The sequence below is a fragment of the Marmota monax genome, unplaced genomic scaffold, assembly GCF_021218885.2.
Source record: "Marmota monax isolate L192 unplaced genomic scaffold, Marmota_monax_Labrador192_F-V1.1 WCK01_AAM20220418_F8-fsc00108, whole genome shotgun sequence".
NCBI lineage: Eukaryota > Metazoa > Chordata > Mammalia > Rodentia > Sciuridae > Marmota > Marmota monax.
The window spans coordinates 4,983,491-5,010,064 of record NW_026694593.1 but is presented as its reverse complement, the minus strand read 5'-3'; the positions used below and the strand labels follow the sequence as shown (position 1 = coordinate 5,010,064).

Here is a 26,574-nt window from a genome sequence, read left to right as displayed (position 1 = left end):
AATACCTTTATTTTTTACTTATTTACTTTTATGAGGTGCTGAGGATCGAACCCAGTGCCTCACATGTGCTAAGCAAGTGCTCTACTACTGAGCCCCAGCCCCAGCCCCCTGCTTCAGATTTCTGAGTAGCCAAGATTACAGGTGTGGACCACCTTATGTGGCTCCAGTTATATGCATTTAAAAAAAATTTTTGTAGTTATAGATGGACGCAATACCTTTATTTTTATTTTTTTTTTATTTTTATGTGGTGCTGAATATGGAACCCAATGCCTCATTTGTGCTAGGCAAGTGCTCTACCCCTGAGCCACAACCCCAGCCCTAGTTATATGCATTTTTAAAGTCATGTGTTTTAAGTTCTAGTCCTTTATATGGGACATTCCCCCCACTCTGTCACTAATAATCTTGCTATTTTTTCAGTAAAATTAAAAGGGGTGGGGGGGCTGAGGTTGTGGCTCAGTGGTAGAGCAGTCGCCTGGCATGAGTGAGGCACTGGGTTCGATCCTCAGCACCACATATAAATAAATAAAGATCCACTGACAACTAAACAATAATAAAAAAAAATAAAGGCAGGGATTGAATCAAGGCCCCAGAACACGCTAGATGCTAGGCGTGCCCTACTACTGACCTATACCCGCAGCCCCATACCAACAGTTTCTTTCTTTTTTGGTCAAAAACGGTTGGTCATCCCGTTTCTGTGTAAAACGGGGGACCCAGCCAGGCAGCACCACTGTCCCCACGTGGAGAGGTGCTCTACCCCACCCTAGGGACACACAGACTGTCGTCAGCCTGTGCCTTTCCTGGACCTGGTCTTAGAACCCGCCGCCACCCCACCCCCGGCCCCCTTGTCCCCTTGTCCCCTTGGTCCCGTCACAGGATGGCGACAGGAAGAGGGTCGGTTCCAACGACCCGGTTTCCCGCGGTCCCCTCCCCTCGGGGCTGCGGGTGGGGATCGCGCCAGGCCAGCTGGGGCAGCCTCTTTCTTTCTAACAAAGTTGCGTTATTTTGTTTTATTTGGACTTTTCTTTCGTCCACTCTCTGCGGTGCCGAGGCCACCCGGAGCCCCACGCGGGCGGCCAGTCCGAGCCTCGCCAGCCGCCGCAGCACCCGGCGGCGGCACCCGGCGGCAGCACCGGGGGCCTGGGGTGCGACCCTGGGGTGCAGCTCTCCGTGAGCCGGACGCCGCCTGGGCCGTGGACTCCGCGGCCTCTGCCTCTGCTGGCCACGAGACCGGCCACCTGCTGCAGCCCCGGGTGCAGCTACAAAGTAATTGTACTCTGTAATGGCATTCTGATTTATATAGAGAGATATACTGATATTATCAATTTTATAAATAATTTCCTTTATATTTTGAATTATGTTTCAGACATTTAATATCATAGAACTATTAATTCTCTCAAAATTGATTTAATGTAATTTCAATGGGAATCCCAATATGATTTGGTATTTTTTTAATATTTATTTTTATAGTTTTTTTAGGTGGACACGATATCTTTGTTTTGTATTTATGTGGTGCTGAGGATCGAACCCAGTGCCCCATGCATGCGAGGTGAGCGCTCTGCCACTGAGCCACAACCCCAGCCCCTGGTATTCTTTTTAACTGGATAAAATGATCCTAAAATTTATAAGGAAGTCTAATTACCTAGGAAGACAAAGAATTAGTACCCATAGTATAATAAAAGCTCATCAATTGATAAGGAGAAGACATAGAATCCAACAGAAGGGACACATAACAGGAAGAGACAATGCACAAAGGAGAAAATTTTCTGCCAAAAAATAGAAAAAGATGCTCAAATTCCCGGGTGGTCCAGGAAATGCAATGCAGAGTGATGAGATATCACATTTAGATAGATAGGGAAAAAAAAAATGAAAAAGAGCTATTTTGGTCAACCGCTGGCCTGTAATCCACCCTGACTCTGGAGCATACTCTTGGCAGGAAGCGTGTTGGAACTGCCCTTTCATCTCCAACCCCTGCCTCTATTTGACTTAGGAGGGATTCCAGAGAAATCTGAATATCCCTAACCAGGTTCCCTGGCCCGGGAGGGCTGCTGGCGTGGAGTCTGGAACCCCCTCTACCCGTTCCAGAACCTGGGAAGAGGGAACAGAGTAAGAGGTTTTCTCCGGGGCTCTCTGGACCTTAGAGTGGAGTGGGTGGCGCCCGGCCTTCAGGGACAAGTACAGGTCAAGAAGGCTCGCTCGACCTGCAGAACTCTCAAGTGGCTCTGGGAGTATGAAAATAAAAGACGGCGGTAAATGGGACATTTTAATCATGCACTAGTCTTGATCTAGTAAAATTACTGAAATTTAGGGAGACGAATTCTTTTTTTCTTTTAGGCACACAGAGCAAATGATCTATACAGGTGGAAATTTATATTGTCATTAAGCCTCTTTGATAGGAATTATTTATGCCAGAAATAAACAGAAACATAACTAGAATATAAACTCAAGGGGAAAAATTGGGGCCAAAGAGCTTATATTCAGCAAAACTGACTTTGAAGTTTGAAGAGCACAGACAACCATAACTAGTATAACCAGCATCCAGTAACCAAGAAAATGTAACTTGCATGAGCCCTCCCTGAGTGATCTAGAAAAAGGCTTTGGACAAGCAACATGAGTAGAGCAACATCAACATAATCATCTTGAAAATTGTTAACGCATAAGAATCAGGCATTATGATTCTTTATTCTTTATTCGTGACGTTCTGCCTTTCCTGTAAAGCTGTAACACTGGGTAACCCAATTACTGTTTTGTTTTGGTTTTTTTTTTGGTACCAGGGATTGGTCCCAGGGGCACTTAAGCACTGAGCCACATCCCCAGCTCTTTTCCCCAGCTCTTTTTTTTTTTTTTTTTAGAGAGAGAGAGAGAGAGAGAGAACTTTTTTTAAAAAATATTTATTTTTCAGTTTTCGGTGGACACAAAATCTTTATTTTATCTGTATGTGGTGCTGAGGATCGAACCCAGTGCCCTGCGCATGCCAGACAAGCACATTAACGCTTGAGCCACCTCCCCAGCCCCCCAGCTCTTTTTTTGATCTTTTATTTAGAGGCAGGGCCTTGCTAAATTGCTGAGGCTGGCTTTGAACTCACAATCCTCCTACCTCAGCTTCCTGAGCCTCGGGAATTATAGTGCGCCACGGAGCCCAGGACGCAAGCAGTAAAACGCAGACTATAAGGTGAGCAGGAGGCACCCAGATCAAACATCCTGGATTCTTCAACAGATAATCATTATGAAAACAAAGGGACAGGGGAGGAAATGTGTATGTTGAGAAATCAAAATACATTTCAAATTAAATAAATGGAAAAGACTGATGTATAGGGTCCAGGGAAGCAAAACTTTCATGATTAAACTGTAAAGAATGCAGGGGCAGTTGGATACTATGCTAAGAGGAGACTGTTGTACTGGGTCCAGAGCAGCTAGAAAAACTCCATTTCTTGATTTCAGTGCTAGTTTCATGAGTGTTTGCCAGATAATAACTCATTAAGTCATGCATTTGGGCTGGGGTTGTGGCTCAGTGGTAGAGAGCTCGACTAGCATGTGCGAGGCCCTAGGTTCGATCCTCAGCACCACATTAAAAAAAAAAAAAAAGGTATTGGGTCCAACTACAACTCAAAAATAAAATAAAAATTTAAAAAAGTCATGCATTTGTTTCATGTGATTTTCTGTACATGCATTTATATTTCTATTATAAAGGAAACAAAATACATATACAGGAAATATATATATTTCTGTATATGTATTTTACATGTATATTATATATATATATATGAACAAATTCTGGACTTCTGACCCCAGGTATGATAGGTTGATAATATCTTCCAAAAATATGTTTATGTGGGAATCCCTGTAACCTGTGAATGTTATCTTATTTGGAAAAAAGGATTTTTGTGGATATGATTGGAGATTTTGAGATGAGAGGGCTGGGGTTGTGGCTCAGTGGTAGAGCGCTTGCCTAGCATGTGAGAGGCGCTGGGTTCAATCCTCATTAAAAAAAATGAATAAAATAAAGTTACTATGTCCAACTACAACTAAAAATATTTTTCTAAAAAGATTTTTAGATGAGGAGAATATTCTGGGTTCTTGGGTGGGTCCTAAAAGCAATCATTAGTGTCCTTATGCGAGGAAGGCTCGGGGTATTGGATGCCCAGGGAAAGATGAGGTGGAGCTGGAGGCAGAGAGTGGAGCAGCAGCAGCGGGCTGAGGAAAACCAGTAATACCAGCAGTCCCCAGGAGCTCCTGAGAAGCAGGGAATAAATTTGCCTCTAGATCCGGCAGAGGGAGCCTGTCCCTGCCAATACCTTGATTTCAAACTTCAGGTGCTAGAGTTCAGAGAATCACTCTCTACCGTTTTACACTACTGAGGTTGTGGTTACTGGTTATGGCATTCCCAGGAAACGGATACCCTGGGTACGTTATAGTAGGCCGTGGCTGGTCAATCCTCTTGCTATATTAAGAAGGAGGAAAATAAATTATAAAAAAAAACCCCAAAACATATTTAAAAGCAAGGTACCAAATGGCTGTGGAAGGAATGAGGTCTAGATGAATTAAAATTCCAGAAAGGGAGAACTTTTCTGGGGTGAGCTGATTATGGGCTGAGGATCAGGCTAATCCAGCAGAATGCTTTGCTTGGGCAGGAGAAATCACATAGTTTTTAGTGATCATGTAAAACCAGAGTAGCAAGCTAGAAATTTAAGAGGCCTCAAACTATGTCCAGTTTTACGCATGGAATATTTGCTGAGCACTGGGCATGCACAGGAGACCAGAGTGGAGCTACAAGCTTCTAAAAGGCAGTCTGAAGCTCCTGCAGTTTGGCATGAGTGGTCAGGAAATAAAATCCTGCCGAGCTAGCACAGGGAGAGGACCTCATTTACTCAAATGGTGTCCCCCCCAAGATATTTGCCAGATTCTGTGGCTGCATGAAGCAGAAGTCTGGAGAGCTAGTTCAATCTCCTCCAGCTTTTCAGAGCTCAATTTTCAATCAAAAGGTTGTGAAAAACATGCCTGAAGAATAGGAATTGCCAGACTGAAACAGAAACCCAACCTGACACAGTCTGATTGGACCGAGGTGATCAGACCTCCATCTGCCCAATTGGAAAAAGGGAGAATGTTCTCTAGTGGAAGGTAATATAACAATTATTCGTAACTTATGACAAATAATAAGAAGGTATAAGATTTGCAAAGAGAAAACAGGACTAAAATGAAAAGAAAAAATAAACGATAGAGAAGTAGACCCACACATGACCCAGATACAGACGCCCCTTGACTTATGGTGGGGTCACATCCTGATAGACTTGTCATAGGTTGGAAATACCATAGTGGAAAATGCCCTTAATGCCCTTAGCCTACGGAACTTCATAGCTTTGCAACACAAACTCTATGGGGAACCAGCTGTTTGCCCCTGTGACTGAACAACTGACCAGGAGCAGTGGCTCACTGCCGCTGCCTGGCACTGCACGAGGGTATCACAGCACAGATCACCAGCGTGGAAGATCAAAGTTCAAATTTTAAAGTATGGTTTCCCTACTGAATGTGGAACATTTTTGCACCACTGTAGAGGTGATAAATCATAAGTTGAATCATCATAAGTGGGGGACCATCTATATTAGAGTTAGCATTTGAGAATGTAAAAATAACTATGATTGACATGTTAAATAAAATAGAGAAAATGAAGGGCTGGGGTTGTGGCTCAGTGGTACAGCACCTGCCTAGTGTGCATGAGGCACTGGGTTGGATCCTCAGCACCAATAAATGTAAAATAAAGATATTGTGTCCATCTAAAACTGAAAAATAAATTATAAAAAATAGAGAAAATGATGAAAATATGGAGAATTTAGACAGAGGACTGTAGTCTATAAAAATGTCAAATGGGCATTCTAAAATTGGAAAAAATACAAAATCTGGAATCAATTAACTAAGTTATGAGTTTAACAGCAGATTGAGTATAGCAGAGCCTGGGGAGTGAATTCAAAGAGAGGTCTGTAGAAAATGCTCCAAGTGAAGCCATCGAGAGAGGATGAAAACAACAACAACAAACAAAAGGCAGGAAACATGAGATGCTCAAATATCTAGCACAGGACTGAAGTCTCAGAGGAGAAGAGAAAGAAGTTTGGGCAAAAAGCAATATTCAAAGAGATAATAGGGCTGGGGATGTGGCTCAAGTGGTAGCGTGCTTGCCTGGCATGCGTGGGGCGCTGGGTTCCATCCTCAGCACCACATAAAATAAAGATGTTGTGTCCACCAAAAACTATATATATATATATATATATATATATATATATATATATATATATATTTTAAAAATTTTCTCTCTCTTAAAAAAGAGAGAGAGAGAGAGAGAGAGAGAGATAATGGCCAAGAATTTTCCAAAACTGATAAAAGATTCAACCCACAGACTGAAGAAGCTTAGCAAATGCAGGTAGGTTAGATACAGATAAAATCCTGCCCAGGCATACCCTAGTAGCACACTCTGTCAGTCAGCTGCCACTGTGACAAAACACCCGGGGTAAACTACTAATAGGGAGGTTTATTTGGCTCATGGTTTCAGAGGTTTCTATCTATAATCACTTGATCCCATTGCCTTTGGGCGCGTGGTGAGGCAGAACCTCATAGTATGACCACAGAGCAAAGGAAGCTGTTTACCCTATGGTGGCCAGAAGGTGAGGAAGGTGGCAGGAGGGGAAGACAGAAAGAGGGGAAGGAGTACAGTCCCACCGTCCTCTTCAAGGGCACGCCCCTAATGACCTAGCTGCCTCCACTAGGCCCCACCTACTAAAGTTCCACCTCCCAAGGATGTCATGGGATGGGGACCAAACATTCATTGCATGGGCCTTTGGGGACATTCCAGTTCCAAACCATAAGCCCAAGAAGAGAATTCAGACAGGGAGGGGGGAGAGAGAGAGAGGAAGAGAGAGAGGAAGAGAGAGGGAGAGAGAGGGAGAGAGACAGAGAAAAGATGACCTACCTTCACAGAAATAAAACTATGACTAAGGGGTAACTCCTCCACAAAAACAATGGAAGCCAGAAGACAGTGAAAGAAAACAACTGTCCATCTCTACCCCAAAGGAAATAGTCTATAAAAATAAAACTAAAAAGCAAAAAAACAAACAAACAAAAACAAAACCCCCCCCCCACAACACTTTTATGAAAACAGCCTTGAAGAAGAATAAAATTAGAGGTTTCATGATCCAAATTTCAAAACATACAGTAAATGACACTCTGATACTGACATAAAGACAGAAACTTAGACCAATGGATTTAGAAGAGAGAGGCCAGAAGTAAATGCTCACCTACGATCAAATGACTTGACAAGGATTAAAAAGGACGGAAGGGCTGGGGATGTGGCTCAAGCGGTAGCGCGCTCGCCTGGCATGCGTGTGGCCCGTGTTCGATCCTCAGCACCACATACAAACAAAGATGTTGTGTCCACCAAAAACTAAAAAATAAATATTAAAAAAAAAAAAGGACGGAAAACAGAAAGCAACCATTCACTGGGGAAAAGACAGTCTTCTATGCCAGTCTATACCTGTCTCAGATTAAAAAAAAAAAGAAAGATCAGGTGATGTCGCTCAGTAGTAAAGCACTTGCATAGCAAGTAGGAACCCCTGGATCAATCCCCAGGACTGCAAAACAACAACCAAACAACAGAGCCTTTGTGCATTAGAAGGCACCACTGTAAGACTCAGTTTCTACATTGGTGGGACTCTCCCTTAGGAAGCAGGCAGTCTTCTAACAAGTGTGATGAGCGCTGGGTGGGTGCTACAGACTTGAACTCTAAAGGACATAAAAATGAGAAACTCTTTGGAAGGAGGTCAACATGCTAACGCAGCCTGGACCAAGTGGACGTGTTTTCTTTTTCATCTTTTGTGTTATAACCTCTACAGCCAGGTTAGGTCAGGCAGTGATCCCTATTTGGGGGTTGAAGCTTCAAATTCCATTCTTTTAAAAAGTGGAACAGTAAAAATGTTTGCGGAGTGGTGGTGAGAATGGTTATTAATTCCAACTTAGTCTAGTTTTATTTGCTTTCTGGGAATTCCTATAATCAAGGACTTCCTGCCCCTTCACAAAACCAGTCAGATGCGAATTAAACTGAAAGTAAGAGCCATCCAGGCTGGGGTTGAGGTTCAGTGGTCTTGCTTATGTGGGGCCCTGGGATCGATCCTCAGCGCCATATAAATAAATAAAATAAAGGTATCGTGCCCATCTACAACTAAAAAAAAAAAAGGCTTTAAGGAAAAAAAGAAAAAGTAAGAGCCAACTGGACACCTTAGCGGAGTTTCCGGAGCTTTGGAATATTGCACTGTCCGTGATTTGATTTCTGCCAAGCTGCTCCTGCTCCTACTCCTTCTTGTTTCTTTTCAGCACTGGGGATGGGACCCAGGGCCTCGCACAGGCCAAGCAAGCGCTCTACCACTGAGCTGCAGCTCCAGCCCTCCGTGATTTGGTTTCTGTCATCCCACTCTCAGGCTGGACAGCTCTGATCCTTCACTTTTCTTTTAGACTCTAAATTTAAGCATTTAGCTTCCTTCCTGATCTCTGGAATCGGTACTAGCTCTACCAGAGTCTTAAAACCAGCCAGCCACCTTGAACAAGCACGGAGCCAGGTCGTTGCTGGCAGGCTGATGTGAAGTTTATATGATCAGATCTCTGGTAGCCAGGAGCCAGCTTTCCTGGATTCCCTCAAGTCGATTCTCACCACAACTGAGCACCTACTGTTTATGAGTGAGCCTCTGGGTGGAATATAGATTTCAGGAGAAAAGTGTTCAGAATACCTATTTTTAAAGAACAAGGAATTAAAATCTGTTCTTACCACTAAAACTAGTGTCAGACTGTTTACCTTGGACAAGGTCTACCAGTTTGATTAAAGACACTGCTTCCAGCCCCCCTAGGGTCACATTGAGAGGGGAACCCCTGGAATTTAGTTTCTTTTTTTTTTTTTAAAGAGAGAGGGAGAGAGGGGGGGGAGAGAGAGAGAGAGAGAGAGAGAGAGAGAGAGAGAGAGAGAGAGAGTGAGTGTGTGTGCTGAGTGGTGCTGAGGATCGAACCCGCGCCGCATGTCGCTACCGCTTGAGCCACATCCCCAGCCCCTCTTTCTTTTTCTTTTTGGTGGGGATGGAGGTTACTGGGGATTGAACTCAGAGGCTCTATACCGCCAAGCCACATCCCCAGCCCTATTTTATTTTTATTTTTGGTCTCACTGAGTTGCTTAGTGCCTCCTTGTTGCTGAGGCTGGCTTTGAGCTGCAATCCTCCTGCCTCAGCTTCCCCAGCCCTGGGATTACAGGCCTGCGCCACCACCCTCCGATCAGAATTTAGTTTCAATCCGACAGTCTCAGTGGAATGTTTCTGCTGCTTAAGAGGTGACTACAGGCATCTGACAATAAGGACATTCTCAGCGTTTTGTCTGAGGTCCCAGAGACTAAGTGAGCCATCTGAGGTAGGATTACTTTTTTATTCTGGGTTTGAAGATTCATTTCCACCATTCCTGGTGGTGTGATAGGGCTTAACCAGTCTACCTCAAATCTGGCTTCTTATCTATGAAATGGGTTGAATAATGCCTGCCACATGGGGCTGATTTCGAGGTACAGATCTTGGATTCACTGATACTTTCTTTTTTTTAGGACGGGGGCTTACTGGGGATTGAACCCAGGGAAGCTTAACCACTGAGCCACATTTTCAGTCCTTTTTATTTTCATTTATTAACTTTTAGTTCTTATATTGTTTTTTACCACTTTTCTTTTTATTGGTCCGTTATACTTGTACATACGGATGGGACTTGTTACATACTCGTACACGCAGACAATATGCAACAGAACGATACCGTTTTATTCCTTTTCCCCGAAATAGTCCTTAGCTGTGGGCGGACGCCGGCCGCGCAGCCCCGGGCAGCTCCACCGCTGAGCTGCCCCCGACACACCGGGCCTCGCCAAATTGCTGCAAACGGCCTCGAATTTGCCATCTTCCTGCTTCAGCCTCCCGAGCCGCTGGGATTACAGGCGAGGGCCACCACGCCCGGCGATGTTGTCATTCGCTTTTTATTTTTATTTGTAGCAACCCCAAAGAAAAACACCAGAAGGGCCGACCCCTCGCTCGGGTCGGTGTTTCCAGGTGTCCGCCGCCCCACCCCATACCCACCCTTCACATCCCCCCTCCTTGAAACGACTATCAGAATACCGTCCAGACGCGACGCGACGCGACTCGACGCTGGGCAACTCCAACCGTCGGTCTCAGGGGCTACTGAGGCCCACGCTATCTTCGGATATGACCTCACCAACATGGCTGTTGGAAGTGGCTTGCGGGAAGAAGAAAAGTGTTGCACTGAAGGACCAATTCCGCTTCCGCGGGCGCCGGCGCTTTCATTTCTTCTGCTACGGTGACTAAGATGGAACCGTTCTGGGAGTCGCGGTCTGGCCATTGGGCCGGGGGTCCGGCACCTGGGCAGTTTTATCGCATCCCATCCACTCCGGATCCCTTCATGGGCCCAGCGTCCGCGCTCTGCGGGGGTCCAATCACGAGAACCCAGTAAGTCCTTCCCCTTAGGCTGCGTAGGGGTGGGACCGGGGGCCTGGTGCTCCCGGCTGGTTCTTAGCGAGGCAGGGCGACGTGGGGACTCCCGAGGGACTACCCTGGGCGTGCGAATCGCAGGGGAAGCGCGGAGAATGCAGGTGACCTGCATGTCAGAAGCGGAGCCCGGTGCTCGGAGAGGGGACGCGGGGCCGTCCCCGCGCCGCCCGTCGCCAGACTTCCCCACCCCGCAGGAACCCCATGGTGACCGGGACCTCGGTCCTCGGCGTGAAGTTCGAAGGCGGCGTGGTGATTGCGGCGGACATGCTGGGCTCTTACGGCTCGCTGGCCCGTTTCCGCAACATCTCCCGCATCATGCGCGTCAACAACAGCACTATGCTGGGAGCCTCCGGGGACTACGCCGACTTCCAGTATTTGAAGCAGGTTCTCGGCCAGATGGTGTAAGTCCCGGCGCCCAGGAGGAGTTTCCAGGTCGGGGTGGAGGTCCTGCTTTATTCCCTGAGCGGGGCGAAGGCTCGAGGCTGCCCCGAAACCTGGGGGAGTTGTGGGTCGGAAGTGTGGCCGGGGCGGGCGGAAGCGATTAGGTCTTGATGACTTCTTTTTGGGGTGGATGGAGATCCCAACTTCCATTCTCAATCTTTATCACAACCAATTCCTTTTAAGGATTGATGAGGAACTGTTGGGAGATGGCCACAGCTATAGCCCTAGAGCTATTCACTCGTGGCTGACCAGGGCCATGTACAGCCGCCGCTCCAAGATGAACCCTCTGTGGAACACCATGGTCATCGGAGGCTATGCTAATGGAGAGAGGTTTATTTGAATACAGATAACTTACTTGACCACCCAACCTAGCTCCTGTGTAGTGTCTGTTCTCTCTCCACCCCCCCAAGCCATCCTTCTCTTGTAACTCAGAACCCATGAACCTATTCTTCAGCTAAGAAACTTAAGCTTAAATGAGTTCTGTGCCCCCTTGTGTCCTTAGCTTCCTTGGTTATGTGGACATGCTTGGTGTAGCTTATGAAGCCCCTTCCCTGGCCACTGGTTATGGTGCATACTTGGCACAGGTAAGTAGTGGGTCTAGAGGTGGGAGAGAGGAGAGTAGTAAATCCGGGATTTAGTGGTTGTCTGCTTCCCTGCTCTTGGAATTCTGATGAGGGACACGCTCGGATCCCTAGGCTGGGCAGCTGGTTTTCTTTGTATCTGATCTATAAATGTTGGCACTTAGATTCAGTATGTGCACAGAGTGGGTGCTCTAACCCTTTAAGAGGGGCTTATGGGGCTGGGGTTGTGGCTCAGTGGTAGAGTGCTCACTTGGCACAAGTGAGGCGCTGGGTTGGATCCTCAGCACCACATAAAAATAATAAAGGTATTATTAAAAAAAAAACTGAACTAAAAAAAAAATATATATATATATATATATATATATATATATATATATATATATATATATATATAAAAGTCTTGGACTGGGGATGTGGCTCAAGCAGTAGCGTGCTCACCTGGCATGCATGCGGCGCTGGGTTTGATCCTCAGCACCATATAAAAATAAAATAAAAAGATGTTGTGTCCACTGAAAACTAAAAAATAAATATTAAAAAAATTCTCTTAAAAAAAAAGTCTTAGTAAGCATTTCACTGACAAAATAGGTAGACCTCTTCACTCATTTATGGCTATTTATAGTATGCGTTAGAGACAGAGAGCCTATTACTCATCCCCTTATGTCTCCCACATTTTTCCTCCTCAATCTCTAGCCTCTTCTTCGAGAAGTTCTGGAGAAACAGCCAGTGCTGAGCCAGGCTGAGGCCCGAGAACTAGTAGAACGCTGCATGCGAGTGCTGTATTATCGAGATGCCCGCTCTTATAACAGGGTGAGGAATGAATGAATAATAAAAATTTGGTAACCTAGGGGCTGGGGTTGTGGCTCAGCAGTAGAGCACTCACCTAGCTCGCCTGTTCGTGGCGCTGGGTTTGATCCTCAGCACTACATAAAAATGAAGAAATAAAATAAAGGTAATGTGTTCAACTGCAAATTAGAGAAATATTAACAAAAAAATTTGGTAACTAATTGGCAGGTTGTAGATACTTGTAAACCCTGAACAGATTAGCTCATTTCTATAACTCCATATTTTTTGGGGGAGGTTTGCACACACTCCTTCATTTGAGCTTGTCCATTTTCATTGAAAGCTGTTTTCTTTCAGTTTCAAATCGCCACTGTAACTGAAAAAGGTGTTGAAATAGAGGGACCACTGTCTGCAGAGACCAACTGGGATATTGCCCACATGATCAGGTGATTGAAATTTAGAGTAGGGAAAACAGTAGGTGGTAGAATAGTTGGCTTGCACTAAGCTGGGCTTTTCTGGAGGGTTCCACCTGAAAACCTGAAGAGGGTTTTGGTTGGAGGGTAGAGCTGCTTTTAGAAATTGATGCCTTTATACTTTTTATTCTAATTTTTTAATGCTCTTTTCTTTTTTAGTGGCTTTGAATGATACAGCTGCATTATCCTGACATTGTAACCTTTAACTTTGAACTTGGTTGGTTCAAAGGTAGCCTTTCTTTTGTAAAATAAATCAGTCTTTCAAAGTACTTGCCAAGTGGTTTTGTTCTGACTGGGTCACACCAAGGGCTAAACTACAAATACTGCTGTGCATCATCTCTCTCCCTGATCAGAGAACCTTAGGCTCTTCATTCTATGTATGAAGGTACAGAAGACCTGTGATAGTCAATCTGGGACAGTTTCCTGTAGAAGCCACACTTGATCTTTTGTGACAACTGGATGCTGTTGAAAAAATTTCCCTACTGCACTAGATTCTAGAAGAGTTTTTTCTCATTATTGATGGCTTCAAACCATCATTAAAACACTATTTCAAAGATATACAGAGCAACTGAAATACTGCATGTCTAAGATTACTTTTGTTCATATATGAGTATGCAACCAGTGAAACTCCACATCATCTACAATCACACGAATGGGATATTAAGTTATTCTCCATGTATATAAGACGTCAAAAGGCACTCTACTGTCATATCTATAAACAGCACAACAAAAACAAGTTACCCTTGGCTGGATGTGGTAACCTCCAACCCACACACCCCTCTAACCTCACTTTTTATGTGGGGACTGTTGAGCAGTGTAACAATATTTAACCAAAGTGTTCATCTACTAAATTTTAGCAATGTCAGGAAATTACTTACTAGTATTTCATTAAAAGTCCCAAGTATAGCCTTTGAGTCAGACTGTTGGATATTACTAATGTTGCATCCCTGGAATGGTTTTAAAGTTTGAACTTTAAAAATGAACTCCTTTGATGGTCCTGATGTATATCCTCTCCAAATCTTTTTGAGAAAGCATATAGGCAACAGTAAATTTAAGCAAAAGAAAACCATGAGCTCAACTATAAAACTTCTACACATTCAGTCTCAACACAAAGTAGTCAATAAATACTTGTTTATTGATTAAACTGAATTATAAAAAACAAAACAAAAAACCTTCTACTACTAAGCCATGCAGGCAGAGTCCACAAAGACAACTTCCTGGCCAAAACCCAGCTGATCACTGTAGTATGATCTTAGAAAAATTAACCCATCCAGAAAGTCAGTGTGCAGAGGCCAGAAACCCAGCTCTGCTAAGGCTGTGGCTGCTGCGGAGACTACCAAAGAGTAGGATTAGGTTGTAGACAGAAGTGACCATAGTCTTGAGCTTTCTCAAAGGCAGAGGGCTGTCAAAGTCCACAGTCTGTCAAAGTGGCATCAGGCAAAAAGCTGGGGAAGAGAAGCTCAGGTGGATCCTTAGTTCAGCTTCAGATGCCACAGGTCACAAAGCTGGCCAAGCTGTTCTGGAAGGGACTGCTCCAGTTCACTATATTATAGTGTGCTGGGGGTTAAAAAACAAAAACAGGGCAGGGAGAGAAATGGGTGGTAACAAATGTCACACCTGTCACCACCAGGCCCCTCACATCTTGAGCATACCCCAGTCTGTGAAAGCCTTTTAAACAGGGTCACCTAGAAAAAAAGACAGTTTATAAATCCATTTCCCCTCATTTTATTAAAGGTTCCACTTATGTACATTTTAAAGATGAACCATTTACAAGCTTGTGCAGGTTGCCTCCTCGGCTCACAGGAGGGAAACATTGCTGATAGCCTCAGGATGGACAGAAGAGTGGTGTAGATGTGGGAAAGGTGGACTTGGTTTTTTTGCTCCTTTTCTCTGTATGGTACAGTACATTTTGGTTTATAACCATGAGTACATAGTTTTTTTGTTTTAAAAAAAATCCCTCATGCAAATTGTAGAAAAAGATTTTCTTTCCTTGAAGCTGGCAGTGAAAAATAAAGATTCATGTCTGTTTCTTTGTGCACACCCCCACTGTTCTTCGTGTCAGAATTCTTCTCTAAGTATTAAATGTGGGAAAGTCACAGGGTAAGCAGGATTTGCAACAAGTGGTTTTTTTTTGTTGTTGTTGCTGTTGCTTTTTTAAAGTTCAACACTTAACATCTGCACAATGAGCTCCTGGCTGCAGGACCTGTGATCTTGAACAGGCATGCTGTCCACTCAACAGGATGAAGTTCAACATGGCAAGGACTGCCCCAAGGGCTTGCAGGATGAAGACTCATAACTGGGAATGGCTTCCACCCTAACATTGTTTGACCACCTCAGTACCTCGTTTGCTAATGACACATGTATGATCCTTTGTCCAGAGTGATGGTGTTAAGAATGGGGAAAGGGCCAAGGATCTCAAGTGCAAAAAATACTGTTTTTGTTGTGTTCCTGTTGTAGGAAGGGTGGTGAGAAAAAGACAAATCTATTCATCATTCTGGATGATTAAAGGTGGTTTCATGCATTTTTAAAGCCACAATTTTATATCTAGAGTTGCTGTAGAAACAACATCTCTGGAAAGAGAAGGAAAAGGAGAAGGAAGAGAGAGTTCAGTGGGATTTTTTTTCCATTTTCATTTTTATATAAAAGTGTTAAGACCACAATGAAAAAAGTTTCTTTTATCCATGTATATATAAACCAGTTTGTGAGCTACATACTTTTGTCTTTCCCATCTTCAGAAATGTCCTCACATTGACAATGGTTATTAGATAGCATCATGCCCAAAGACATTGGCCACACAGTAAAACAAAAAACCCAGAAGTACTATGGTACAATTGAGGTAAAAGGGGAACCAAAACAATTTAACATTCGCCCATAAAGGATTTTTTTTCTTTTTCTTGATTTTTATCAGAAAAATACCAAACACAGTAATTTAAATAAAAAAAAGTCACAAAAAACTTTAGCGGAAGTAAATGACCAATGGGCCAGCTCCTTGGCTCAGACGTGATCACTACTAGTTTTCTAATAATCCACAAATTCACAGGGATGTGTAAGTCAATGTTGGGGGGGGGTGGTGGCATAAAATTAAAAATATAAACCAAGTACCTCACCCTGGTATGCCCCTTTCCCTAACCCTCTCCCCTCCCCCACTTCCCCACCCCCACTCCACAAGCGCTCAAGACCCCAACACTCAAATCTCCATCAGATCTAGGTCAGCTTCTTCAAAGCCATAGAAAGACTCCGTCTCACTTTCCCCCTCAAAGAGCTGATGAAGGCTTTCGGGCTCAACTGTCTCTTCAGGAGACGACCTGGGCCGGGGAGTGGAAGCTGAGGGCTCCTCAGACTGTTCCCCGCTCAGCTTCAGCTGCTCCTCCAGGGAAGCAATGAGCTCCTCCTGCATGTCAGCATTGCGTGTAGGTGAGCTGATGTTGCCATCAGGGCCTGGCAGGACACTAGCCACAAGAAAGGACCTCTGAACTAGCTCAGGACAGTCCCCGATAACGCCTAGCACCTCAGCCAGCCAGACCAGCACCAGCTGAAGCAGGACATCAGAATCACACGCAGTGTCTGCCATCTCCCGAGCCTGCTCCTTCCACTTTTTGTGCAGGAAGTTCTTGACAGTTCGTTTGATGCACACATCTAATGGCTGGATTTTGGAACTACAGCCTGCTGGAACCACTGCAGGCAAGGTGCTCGAGGCACTAAGCATCGCCAGTACCTCCTCTGACAAGTGAGTGCGATGACAGTCCATCACCAGCATGCCTTTGCTGCGCTGGCAAGCTGTGTGCTTCTGCCACACTCGGGATGACCACAGCTCCATGATCTCGTCATCGCTGTAGCCACCCTCCTTTGCCTCTAGCAGTATAGAGTCCGGCACCTTAGCAGGCTGAGCCATTTGTCCTCTGTAGAAAACCAGGGTGGGAAGGACAGTGCCATCTGCCAGAATGGCCAGCACTACGTCACACCAAGGTTCCCCTGTGCCCACGGTCTGCAGGGCGTTCTCCTTTCGGTCGTCGCTGCTCAGCACCTCTGTATCCAGGAACAGGGAGATCTCATCGATAGCCACGATCATAGACAAGGGTAGGTCCTGGTTATGAATTTGCCGCTGTACAAACTCAATGAAGAGTCCTGCATTCTCTGCCACGTCCTTTGGCAAGGTGTGGGCCACAGCTCGCCGGGCATGAGGAGTCAGGTGGTGTCGCAGCATGAAACGCACAGCCCACTCATAGGAGATCTTAAACCCCCCCTCCAAAGAACGCCCTATTTTGGTGGCTTTCTGAAACAAGGTCTCCTCATTCACAGGCAGCTGCTGCTCTCGCTGGGTCAGGACCCACTCGGCCAGTTTCTCTTCTGCCTCAAAGCTTAGATATTTGCCCTCTAGATTCTCCCCCTGGGAGGCCTGGAAACGACGAAGCCAACGCCGGATGCGTCGCTGGGGATTTCGGAAGTGTTCAGCGGCCTGTTCTGTATTGCAGCAAAGGGCAAAAAGGACTACGCGAAGCTTCTTCACGGAAAGTTGCTCCTTCTTGCCAACCCCATTGCCTCCGCCACCTGACGCTGGCTCAGGTTCCTGGATGACTGGGCTCCCTTCGTCCTGGTCATCAACATTCAGACATTCAGCCCCCTCTGGGGCCAAGGGTGGGAGGGCTAAAGGCTGGGGGTGAGTGGGAGTTGGTGGTGGGGTTGCAGTGGAGGCTGGAGATGGGAGTGCCTGGGCCACAGGGATGGGCAGCTCTTCGGGCTCAGCTGGGGCAGGAGGCCCAGCAGGTTTCACAGTGGCAGCTTTATTAGGAGGGAAGGAAGGAGGAGGGTACATATTCTTCAAATTCCGGTCATGCACTCGGTCCCGAGTCTGCCCATGCCTAAGGGCATTGGGTTGGAGAGCAAAGAAAGGAGGAGAAAGATCAATTAAACTAAGAAATTTAAATGACAATCATAGTGAACATACTGTAAAACTAAAATTAAATCATGAAGTAAAGAGTTTTTGTGGGGCTGGGGATGTGGCTCAAGCGGCATGCAGCCCGGGTTCGATCCTCAGCACCACATACAAACAAAGATGTTGTGCCCGCCGAAAACTAAAAAATAAACATTAAAAAATTCTCTTTCTCTCTCTCTCTTAAAAAAAACCAAAACCAAAAACAACAACAACAAAAAAAACCAAAAAAAAAAAAAAAAAAACCAAAAAAAAACTCTCTCTCTCTCTCTCTCTCAAAAAAAAAAAAAAAAGAGTTTTTGTTACCTTAAGTGAGATATCCAGGTGAGCCCTGGGGGAAATGAAACAATAAAAAAAGGTTAGCTCAGTGAAGGAAGAAGTCCTCCAAAGACAGTGACCTGGGCTTTCAACCGACTACCCACACAGACACTCTTCAGAGTGTGCACTCAGTGGTAGGAACTTGAGGTCAGAGGCTCTTAACTTGGTGCGCTGTATCTGAACCGTGAGTGGGCGAGGCCGGAGGACGGTGCTCGCACTCTGGCCTCACTCAGTCTGCCCGGGGTCGCCCACACTGCCCACTCACCACGGGGCAGGATGCTGCTGGATCTGTGAGAGGGATTGAACACCAAATGCTTGGCCATGGCGTCTCCCATGGAGGTGACAAAGGTGCATGAAGTGCAGGCCAGCTTGATTCCACTAAGAAAATAAGAGTCAAGAGCATGTGAGACAAAGACAGCAGTGACACTAGAGAAATTCAAACTTTGAGGCTTACTAAAGGAGAGTCCCCATCCTCTCCTCTCTCAAATTCATTCACATAACCACCCACAAAATAATTAAAAGGATCTAATATAAAAATGTGAAAAATTAAAGAGTACCATTAAGTTTTTCATTACCTCACAGAATTTTTAAACAAAGCCAAGTACTTGGGGCTCTTCCGTGGAACATGATTGCTGAGAAAGACAAAAAAGTGACATAAGTTACGGAGTTCTGCCAGCTAAACTAGAGGTCATCAGCCAATGACACTGTCCCACAAAAACAATGCCTCTTTAATTCCTCCCAATCCCAATCCAATCCAGTTTTCCTATCACCATGCTTTTTAATTTTTATTTATTTATTTATTTATTTTTTAATATATTTTATTTACATTTTTTAGTTCTCGGCAGACACAACATATTTGTTTGTATGTGGTGCTGAGGATCGAACCCGGGCCGCACGCCTGCCAGGGGAGCGCACTACCCTTGAGCCATATCCCCAGCCCCTCACCATGCTTTTTAAATTTTAGTAATGTGTATGAAATCACTTGAGGGTTTTTTATAATTAACATTTCAATTTATTTTTATTTTTATTTATTTTTTAAAGATATTTTTTAGTTGTAGATGAACACAATATCTTTATTTATTTTTATATGGTACTGAGGATTGAACCAAGCGCCTCACACATGGGAGGAGGGCACTCTACCACTGAGCCACAACCCCAGCCCCACATTTCAATTTAGTAGGTCTAGGGTAGAGCTGGAGTTAGCATTTCTTTTTATTTTTTTGGCACCAGGGATTGAACCCAGTGGTGCTTAACCACTGAGCCAGCCAGCCCTTTTAAATTTTTTTATTTTGAGACAGGGTCTCACTAAGTTGCTGAGACTGGCCTTGAATGTGCAATCCTCCTGCCTCAGCTTCCCAAGTCTCTGAGATTTCAGGCCTGTGCCACCACATGTGGCTACAGAGTCCGCATTTCTAACAGGCTCCCACCTAACACTGCTGATCCTTGGACCACACTCTGCAAGGCTGTAGGAAAGTGAGCACAGGCCACCAAAGCCAAGTGAATATGGGTTTGGCTCCACCCTGCTAGGAGAGCTGGGCAAACAGCTCTAACAGTTGAGGGAGGAAACAAACTAGAAGGGAGAGAATGAAGAGAGTTCTAGAGAATCTGAACTCCCAAGTAGGAAGACTAGTTTAGTCATGACTTACTTGATCATGTGGTTGGCATAAGCTCGAGAACAACAGGTACTATAGCGACACAGAGAGCAGTGTACATAAGTAGGGAAATGATTAGGGAAATCTGGGATCTCAAAGCTGCACTCCAGGCACGTCTGCCGGCCCATGACGCTCCTGTGGAGAAACAAACAAAAAACAAGGAAAATTCTCTTTCTGCCAAGTATCCCCAAACTTTAGGGTTTTGGACAACTAATCCTGCAAAAGGCTATCCAATTACACTGGCTAGCAGGAATAATCCAGCCCACACAGCATCCCCCCACGGCCCCCCACCATTTAGAAGAAGGCGCTGACATTTTCCTAACAGCTCTCTTCTGGATGTTGCGCTGGACAGGGGGATAAAGGAAGACAGGCAGAGGGTCAGCTGAGGTCGTCAGTGGGGCTCCCTCCTGCAAGGCGCTGGAAGGTGTATCATTGGAGGCTATAGGAACAGTTCGTGGCTGCCCTCGGGAAGCCCGGATTGTCACCTGAGAATCAAGTGAAGGAATAATTAGGTACCAACCACGGTAAACCTCAGAACACTGAAAATCTCTATTCCTCTTCTCCCTGCTTTACCTTGGTGCCTGGTTTCAAGCCCTCCAGCTGCTTGGGTTTACGGAAGGTTTTATGGTGCTGAAGCTTATGTTCAATTTTGTCCTTTGCAAAGAGGAACTGAAGCCGGCATTTGTTGCAGTGATAAACATTTCTTTTCTAAAGGGGATTAGGGGGGAATAAAGAGAGACAAGAATCCCTTAGAGGTTCCCAGTGAATTTTCTCCTCTGAGAAGGTAGATCAATGCCGACCACCACTCTTCCCATCTTTCTGTTGTTAATTTAATAAGAAAGAAATACACAAGAAAACCTACCACTGAGAATCACCATCTCTCACACTCCTCAAGGAAGAGGGAGTAAAGGGCAGGGCAAGTAGGTCCTCAGGCCACCCCTTCGGGACTTGTAACAGTTACGTAAAAGCTTCACTTGACCCTACTCTTTCTTTACATTGCACACAGTGCTACCTAATCCTGGACAGTCATCTTTTTGATTGTTTTAAAGAAGATAAAATGCACATGGTAAGTAATCAAGCAAACAAATAAAAACTATATTTATTCTTGCATTCTTGCATGTTACATGGTTGCATCTGACTCTGACCCTTAGTCCCATCCACAGAAAGAGCACGTTACCAGTTTCCTGAGCATCTTTTCATGGACAGTCTATGCATATAACCATTTGACATACATTCAAATCTGATCACCACTTTTATTTACTTATTAACACAAATGACAATACTTGTCTATATCTTGCTGTTTTTCCTTTTCTAAAAAAATGTTTTTATTAGTTATTGATGGACCTTTATTTATTTGCTTATATGCAATGCCGAGAATCAAACCCAGTGCCTCACACATGCTAGGCAAGCGCTCTAGCACTGAGCCACAACCCCAGACCTTGCTTGTTTTCCTCTTAACACATCAATATATACAGATATACTTCCTTTGTGGGACCATTTTGAAGATTCAATCTGGCTGGTACTTAGGTCCTTCAAAACTAGAATTCTTGTCTATGATTTTCTTTGCTAGGATACAAGGAAATGTAACATTAAACTGAGTTACAAGTGACAATTTCCATGCCCCTGTTTGGAAATACATTTGTGGTGGATTATTAGCAGTCACTATTGTGCAAAAGAGGAGCGTGAGAGAAGAGGGGTGCTTACAAATAACAGTGTGCACACGTCTCTGTGCACATATGTGTGAACACTGTGCACACATGTACCCATTTTGTTCTAAATTTTGTATCATTTCTTATGTACCTTTGCTCTTCCTATAGATCTTTTCTTCTTTTGGTAGTGGGGACTGAATTCAGGGGTGCTTTACCACTAAACTACATGCCCAGCCCGTCTTCTTTTTTATTTTGAGATAGGATCTCACCAAGTTGCTTAGCATGGCTCTTTTCTTGAAGCATTTTAAAACAAGGTCTCTTCTACTCCATCTTATAAACAAAATACTACAAAAGCAACATCACAAAATTCTTCCCTGCTGCTCCCTTTTGCCTGTCTTCTACCCTCTGTTCTATCCTTCATAAACAAACTTCTTTAAACAAGTTGTCTGTTTCCTTCCCTCTTTTATTTCTCTTGCTAAAAATCGGACTTCCACCCTATCAGCCAGCAAAATGATTCTTGTCAATGTTGCTAAATTAAAAGTCTACCTCTAAGTTTCTACCTTACTTGACACCTCCTTGCAACATGTGACATTTTAAAGAAATTATTTTTTAGTTGTAGTTGGACATAATACCTTTATTTGGTTTATTTATTTTTATGTAATGCTGAGGATTGAACCCAGGGCCTCACACATGTGAGGCAAGTGCTCTACTGCTGAGTCACAACCCCAGCCCCACATGTGACATTTTGGTCACACTCTTTTCAAAGCACTTCATTCTCCTCAGCTTCTTCAACACCAATACTCTTCTGGTTTTCCTAAACTATGGCACTAGCTTTGTAGATAGAGACTATGAAGGATCCTAAGCCTTTATCTTATTCTCCACAGTGCTGGAGAGCTCATGACAAGTAAGTTTAAAATCTATTGAACTTACATAATAACGATCTACAAGTATCTTTCAACAACTCAAAACTTTTCTCCCAGAATTCAGACCTATTATTCAATAGTATACTTGATGTTCACAAACAATAACTCAGAATATCCAAACTCATAATCTTCTTTTGGGAAGATTTATGAAACTACTTCTTTGGGGAAGAAGATTATGAATTTGGACAGATTCTTCCCAACTTATTGTTTGCATCTCTGTAAAGAACCCAGGGAGGGGCACTCAACTACTGAACCAACCACTGAACCACATCCCCAGCCCATTTTATTTTTAATTTTGAGACAGTGTCTCACTAAGTTCTAGGGGGCCTCACTAAGTTCCTGAGGTTGGCTTTGAACTTGCGATACTCTTGCCTCAGCCTTTGGTGCCGCTGGGATTACAGGTGTGCACCACCGGGCCTGGCTAAACACTATGGAATCATAAACATCATATATATCAACTTTATCCTTTTTTTCATTTCAAAAGTCAACTGCCGCCAGGCATGGTGGTGCACGCCTGTAATCCCAGCAACTCAGAACACTGACACAGGAGGATCAAGGGTTCAAAGCCAGCCTCAGACCAGCAAGGCACTAAGCAACTCAGCAAGACCTGGCTCTAAATAAAATATAAAAAGGGCTGGGGATGTGGCTCAATCCCTGGTACAAAAAAAAAAAAAAAAAATCAACAGCCATTATCATTTCTCACTTAACTACTGCAAAAGCCTTCTGGTTAGTATTGTTAACTCTGGTTTTAATCTCCTTTAATCTATTCTCCTCAAGGCAGCCAGTCCACAATCTTAACTAAAAGCAAATCTGAACACATCACTCCAGTGCTTATACCCTTCCAATGTCTTCCCAGTAATTCCTATTCATGGTTTACAGGGTCCCCACACCATGTGTCTCTACCTTCTCACCCCCACACTGTAACTCTGTTATCTACAAGGAACATCTCTCAGTTTCCTGAGTCGCCATGGTCTTGATCAGGTCCATATTCTCCTGTCCTACTCTGTCTGGCTCCTCCAGATTCACCCCTCAGGTTGAATACCTCTTTTTGGAAGCCTCACGAGGCCCCTAACAGGAAAGTGCGTTTCTGCACCCTGCACAGTCCCCAACATGACACTTGCACTTTACCTTTCCTGCACCCTGCACAACCTCCAACATGACACTTGTACTTGACTGTGTTTTGTTTACCACTGAAATCTCTACCGCCTACCCTAGGTACATGGCCATACCTGAAATTCCATGATTTTTTTTACAAACACATATATATTATCTGCCTAGCTCAACCCTGGCCCCAGCATCCACAAATGAAGCAAGTGAAGACAAGGGGTGCATGGTGCTGGGTACCTGGTGCCTCATGTAATGCTGCTGGAACGCGTTGCCATTTTTGAAGACCTTCAGGCAATAAGGGCAGAGCAGATGCCGTGTATCCTCGTGGATCATCCGAAAATGGACATCTACCTCAGAGTAGAGTGAGGAGCGATACTGACACACCTGAAACACAAGAGAGGAAAAATGAGGCTAAAAGTGAACAACTGTGGCCTTAAAAAGGTGGCAACCAAAATTTTTAAATTGGGGGGGGAGGGTTTGCCCTATTTGTGTAGAAATTATTTTTCTGAATTTGAAATGCAGATAGATCTACGTGATTAATTTTAAATTTAGCTGGGACTAAAGATAAAATTAAAGAAGGTCAAGGAAGTCTGAGAATGATCCATTTTCTATAATTAAGGAATAAAGCCTTCTCTGTCCATCTCCAAGGGGCAAATCCAGGCATTCTTTCAGTATATGCACATGTTCTTTGGCTGGGTAAATATTACACTTGTCATTATGTTCTTTTGTTTTTATCCTACAAATTTCATTTCTTTACTGAAGAAAGAAAGTTATTATCTATACTTCTTCAGTGTTGGAAACTGAATGTTTGCAGCCGTATTCCAAACTATTCATCAGTGAATTCTTTGTATTCAATCTGAGAGCCAAATAGCTAAAATGCCTAGAGAAAAAGGCAATACCTGGCAAACATAAGGCATCTCCCCAGGCTTATGTGTATCCTTCATATGCTGGAGAAACAGAGGCTCACTTTCAAATGCCCACTCACAGATCTTGCACTTGGCTGTAAACAAACAAGCAGAAACAAAAACAATCAATAAGTGCACCTGAAAATCAGACCAAAAGTTCTCATTATCTTTTTTCTGACACATCTTTGACCATCAGTAAATCATGGTTTCCTTCTATTTTTTCTTTAAAATGGTTATGTCTCAGGGGTAAGCAGGGGGAATGGAAAGACTGTGGAGTGAATCAGACATAAAGGGGGGGGGACAGGAGTTCACTGGATTAAACAAAGGAGAAGGAAGGGGAGGAAGTGAACAGGATTGGGAAAGACTGAAATGAATCTGATATCATTTTCATATGTTCATATATGAATACACTACATCATGTACAGCCACAAGAATGGGATCTTAATCAGAATAACTCTACTCAAGTATATCTAAAAAGAACAAATTTTTTTAAAAGGAAACAAATAAAAACAGGAAAAAACATTTTTTAAAATGGTTCTGTCTTAAAATTTGTGGTGCTATAACAACTAACCTATGTCTCTAGCTCAGACTTCTTACCAAAGTTCCATTTTAGATTTTAAGCTATGTCCATTTTAAATTGTCTACTTTCAACTCTAGCTTAATTCAGCATTGTTCTGTTTCCTCCTCTCACTTCCTCATCTCTAACTCAAAAGTCAAGTACCAATCTCGGACTCCCATTTTCTGTTACCAATATTTCAAAATGCATCTAGGAATTGCCACTTCTCTGTTATTATAGACAAAAACTGATGGAAGCCCACATGACTCTCTCTCCAATAAATATATAGTATCACCATGGACAAAAGAACTATTTTAAGATACTATATGACTTTACTCTGCTTTAGGACAACAATTATCTCTTATGAATAATTCAACAAACACCTACTGAACACCTAAATACAAAATAAGAATTTGCTTTCAATGTCAATCACTAATGAATATTCTTACCTTGTTATAAGAGTTATCATTTCTTTTCCAATATTACACATTCAAGATAATTATATTTTGAAATAGGGTAGGTATGGTACTGAGTGCCTATAATCAACTTGGGAGGCTGAGGTAAGATAACTGTGAGTATAAGGCCAGCCTCAGCAACTTAGCAAGGCCCTAAGCAACTTAGTTGAGACCCTATTTCAAACAAACAAACAAAAGAAAAAAAAAAAAAAGGAAGAAAGAAATAGGCTTTTTGGTTAAGCTTGAGGATGCAATTCTAAACTTTTGACAAAAAATTTTAACTGTTTTATTTTTTGAATTATACATATGGCCAAAAGGGGGGTTATTTGTGTTTTTTTTTTTTTTTTAATTTTCACTGGAATTATTAAGTTTTTGCAAACATGGAAACTGTAAATTTCAGCTTTAAGCATTTTCTGGACTAACTGTTCCACCCCTGAAAATGAATAATATTGAAGTAATTCTTATATTTTATTTAGAGACAGGGTCTCACTGAGTTGCTTAGCACCTCTCCGTTGCTGAGGCTGGCTTTGAACTCGAAATCCTCCTGACTCAGCCTCCCGAGCCACTGCGCTTGGCCTTGAAATAATTCTAAGTAAAAAAACAAAAGCCAGGGATTCTTAATCTGGGGTCCATGAAATAAGGCTCCAGGAACCCAGATATCTTCTGAAATTATTTGAAAGAGTAGAATGTCTGTTTTTCTAAGAGGGTTCATAGATTTTGTGTTTATTCTCAAAGGTATCTGCAGTCTATTTCAAACTACTGCCTAGAGATTTATTAGTTGTTATGAGGACAGAGATAAATAAGAAATTCTGCCTTAAGGAAAAGAGAAATGGTGATAAGTCACATAAGCTAGATTTTTTAAGAATGGGAGTGTGTGTGTCTGTGAAACAAAGGAGTCTAGAGAAACAAGAGGAAAGACATATAGGCGTGAAGTTCAGGATATGTTTGGGAAAGTTAACTAAAAGCATCACACACACTATGTTTTCTCCTAACTCTAATTTGTTTATTTCCTTCAATCCCCTTACCCCCCCAGAACACCTTCAAGCATTGGTGCTTTCCAACCTTCTGCCAGGCCTTTCGGATTGGATGTTCTCCTTGGGCAATCTCCTTCAACCCTGAAGGCTTTCCTCCAACACATCAGGCCTATTGCCACAGCTATCACACAACATCAATAATAAAAACAATATTTACTAATGCGATTTCTCGTGTATAAGCACCATGCTGGGATTTCCATGTATTAGTCACACTAAG

General features: G+C 43.6%; 2 protein-coding genes across 2 annotated transcripts in view; one reads left to right on the top strand and one right to left on the bottom strand.

Moving 5' to 3' along the window:
• Positions 1–10,331: 10,331 nt before the first annotated feature.
• Positions 10,332–13,094, top strand: Psmb4 (proteasome 20S subunit beta 4). The gene is made up of 7 exons (XM_046421810.2): positions 10,332–10,511; positions 10,748–10,954; positions 11,178–11,324; positions 11,497–11,578; positions 12,266–12,382; positions 12,713–12,801; positions 12,988–13,094. Exons 1-7 carry the CDS (start codon positions 10,372–10,374, stop codon positions 12,998–13,000), a joined length of 795 nt encoding a protein of 264 aa, XP_046277766.1. The 5' UTR covers positions 10,332–10,371; the 3' UTR covers positions 13,001–13,094.
• An 848-nt stretch (positions 13,095–13,942) lies between these two features.
• The window catches only part of Pogz (pogo transposable element derived with ZNF domain), a 50,286-nt gene continuing 37,654 nt past the window's right edge, over positions 13,943–26,574 (bottom strand). The window contains exons 11-19 of the mRNA XM_046421691.2: positions 24,307–24,407; positions 23,645–23,791; positions 20,302–20,436; positions 20,041–20,213; positions 19,723–19,863; positions 18,652–18,708; positions 18,342–18,454; positions 18,065–18,089; positions 13,943–17,687 (exon numbers count right to left, since the gene is read on the bottom strand). Coding sequence (XP_046277647.1) covers positions 16,016–17,687; positions 18,065–18,089; positions 18,342–18,454; positions 18,652–18,708; positions 19,723–19,863; positions 20,041–20,213; positions 20,302–20,436; positions 23,645–23,791; positions 24,307–24,407 — 2,564 coding nt within the window. The 3' untranslated portion in view covers positions 13,943–16,015. The remainder of the gene's footprint in view (positions 17,688–18,064; positions 18,090–18,341; positions 18,455–18,651; positions 18,709–19,722; positions 19,864–20,040; positions 20,214–20,301; positions 20,437–23,644; positions 23,792–24,306; positions 24,408–26,574) is intronic.